This window comes from Trypanosoma equiperdum (assembly GCF_001457755.1).
Source record: "Trypanosoma equiperdum strain OVI genome assembly, contig: ctg_634, whole genome shotgun sequence".
Taxonomy (NCBI): domain Eukaryota; phylum Euglenozoa; class Kinetoplastea; order Trypanosomatida; family Trypanosomatidae; genus Trypanosoma; species Trypanosoma equiperdum.
Genome location: NW_027124570.1, coordinates 9,611 through 12,432, shown reverse-complemented (window position 1 = coordinate 12,432; position 2,822 = coordinate 9,611). Strand labels below are relative to the sequence as shown.

Below are 2,822 nucleotides of genomic sequence, written 5' to 3'. Positions count from 1 at the left end.
AAAAAATCATTAGTGCATGGTTTATTTGGAGATAGCTTTATAAGCAATCTCGTATTTTTGTACGTAGAAGTCAAGTTGAAGCTATAATAAATCCGTTCGGTTTCTTCCCTTTTATTTTTATTTTTGTCTGGTTTCTTCCAGTCCGCAGCACCTTACTGCTTTGAGTTTGTTTGCGCGTGTATTTTGCACCTGCTTCCGTTAAGGGTACGCAGGGCCTTTACACGTGTATAAGGGACTTGAAGAAGCGGAGAAAAAAAATAAAAATAAAAAAAGAAGAAGCTTCCAAAATAATTTCTATTTAATAACAAAAAGGAAAAAAAACGGACAGATTGCAGAAGCGAAGAGAATAGGGAGCTGTAGAGCGGAAGGATCAGGATAATTTCAAGATGTTAAATAGCTGTTTGTGCAAAATCTTCATGTTTGTCCGGTTTCTGGTACTCATTGTTTTCGCATTATGTACCAACATCTTGAGTGCTGGCGCGAAGGAATGCAAACTGATGGGAGAAATGGAAGCGTGGAAACATGATGGTGGCTCTTTTATTCATGACGAGAAATCCGGAACGTGGCATGAATTAAACAGCGACGGGGAAAGTGTTGCATCTTTCGTAGAATTCACTCGTAAAGATGATACCGTTGTCTTACGCGATGAGAGCCGGCACCTGTTTTTACTTCTGCGACCCGATCTTGCTGCAATTATGAATAATGGGGACGATAACTTCCAACCGCTTTTTCAGGGACGCTTCGTCAGCTCAGTGAGTTGTGCATGAGGCAAAGCGAAGGAAGTGATGTGGTAGTGAATTTTATATTTTCCTGCATGGTTGGCTCCTCCTTAACTGAACTTCTTCTTCATATGTTTACACATTATGCAGTCATGTCTTATGTGTAGTTCTTCCAGCTGCTTTTATATGGACTCAAATTCACAACCGCATCGCTTTGTTTCTCGCTTTCCCCGTGCGTTTTGGTGGTCGCTGCTTGTAACTTATTTGATGTGTTTTGTTCCCTTCAATCCGTTGCTCTGTTTTGCTTTTTTGTTTTGTTTTAACTGAGTGTCAACCTTTCTTTTCGTACTTCTGATCCCCTTCGAACGATCTGCCTCCTTTTTTTTTCTCCCGTCTTTCGTCCTCTGCCCGTTTTTTTAAAAAATGCCTCCATTATTTTTCGGTCGAAATATTTCAAATCATTGAATAAAGAAAGGAAGGACGAGCACAAAGGAAAAGAAAAAAGAAAAAAAGGCGCGAAAAGGCAAGACTAAGTGAGTTTCAGATACTTTTATGTATGAGTTACCGCAGCGAAAATTTATTCAAAGAGTCGCAGCCAATATTTTTTTGCGTGTGAAGAACCCATTGCGGTTGCACTTATTTGTAGTGCAGCAACATTTTACACTTTACCGAAAGTATCTGATCTGATCTGATCGTTTTATTTTTTCTGTTGTTTTGTGAAGTCGGTATTTATTATTATTATTATTATTTTAGTCTGTAACATAACGCACTGCCGGTGAAGGTGATACAGGGGTAACACATTTCTTTTTTTTTTAGTTGTGGGAGCACTGCAGTCAATAAAGGAGAGAATCGGCAGGAAATTCAATTGCACAAAAGTAAATAAATAAATAATCTTAAATACAAGGTGGCCGTACGTGTTGATCGTTGAGACATTTAAACAAAATATCACAAACAGTTGACGAAAGAGTGAGCAACACGGACGTGACACCTTTCGTCACAAAAAAGAAAAAAACAAGCAAACGACAAACAAAGGACGTGTATAAATGCAGAAATGTTTAGTCATACGTCATGGCAGGCTTAGGTTTCCACTGGGAAATGGGAGTACTAGCCGTTACCTCACAGTTGGCCGCGATTTGCTTCCCCTCATCCCCAGTAACGAAATTTATCATGATCCACCGAAACTCCGTCATCGCCTTGACAGGGACGGGTATCTTTATTTTAAAAGTATTGTCCCACGAGTGACAGTAAGTGCAGCTCTCGATAATCTTAGGCTGCAAATGACCGCATGTGGTTGGACATGTGAGGAGGACCATAAGCGCATGTTGGAGCGTAGTGGCGGTGTGGCATTAGGTTTGCCATTTCCTTCTACAGGGAAGCTTCCACCACCGCAAATAACATACACGGACTCACTTCGAGCTGCGGTGAGCGGTACGAGTGTCATGGCGCTTGTGCGACAAGTGTTTGGTGGAGCAGTTCGTGTGTGGGACATACAGTCTGTACATCTTGCGGCTCCTCAGGAATCCTTTGGATTACGTATGCCAAGTGTATATATGAATAGAGGGACAAAGTTGGCCATCATTGCACTTGTGCCATTACACGACACGCCAATGCACATGGGTACACCAGTTATTGTGAAGGGCAGTAATAGCAGCGACACATATGCTGCGTTACGGAGTTCCTATGGTCAGCACGATGTAGAAGGTGATGATATTTGTGGCGATGGCTGCTACACAGATGACCCTGATGAGTTGCTGCCGTTAGGCAAACAGCTCGGCATAGATGAGGTGACTGGCCGCCGCATAACAGTGGACGTTAACCCATTTCTTTCAGTGGCTGTTGAACCGGGAGATGTTATTCTTTTAACAGTTTATACGATGCATTCCTTTCTCACCAATACAACCGACTGCTGGCGTATCATGACGGAGGCGGTGTGGACTATGGAAGGCGATGATGTTGGTCCTGATCCCCGTTACGTTGGTAGCAATGCACCGGGGCTTAATAAGTGGTATAGCGAGCGTGACAACAGGAAGAAATACCCGCGAACCATAAACGAAGCGAAAAAGGCTTGGGGGTTAGTACCAGATGCCCCATCCACCATATGAA

At 42.6% G+C, this 2,822-nt stretch overlaps 2 protein-coding genes across 2 annotated transcripts; both read left to right on the top strand.

Moving 5' to 3' along the window:
• Nucleotides 1-386: 386 nt before the first annotated feature.
• Nucleotides 387-767, top strand: TEOVI_000292100 (uncharacterized protein; the record flags this gene model as incomplete). The annotated part of the gene is made up of 1 exon (XM_067225915.1): nucleotides 387-767. The coding sequence occupies one exon, from the start codon at nucleotides 387-389 to the stop codon at nucleotides 765-767; it is 381 nt and encodes a 126-aa protein (XP_067082016.1).
• A 995-nt stretch (nucleotides 768-1,762) lies between these two features.
• TEOVI_000292000 (uncharacterized protein) lies at nucleotides 1,763-2,821 on the top strand (the record flags this gene model as incomplete). Its single annotated transcript, XM_067225914.1, has 1 exon — nucleotides 1,763-2,821. One exon carries the CDS (start codon nucleotides 1,763-1,765, stop codon nucleotides 2,819-2,821), a length of 1,059 nt encoding a protein of 352 aa, XP_067082015.1.
• Nucleotide 2,822: the final 1 nt, after the last annotated feature.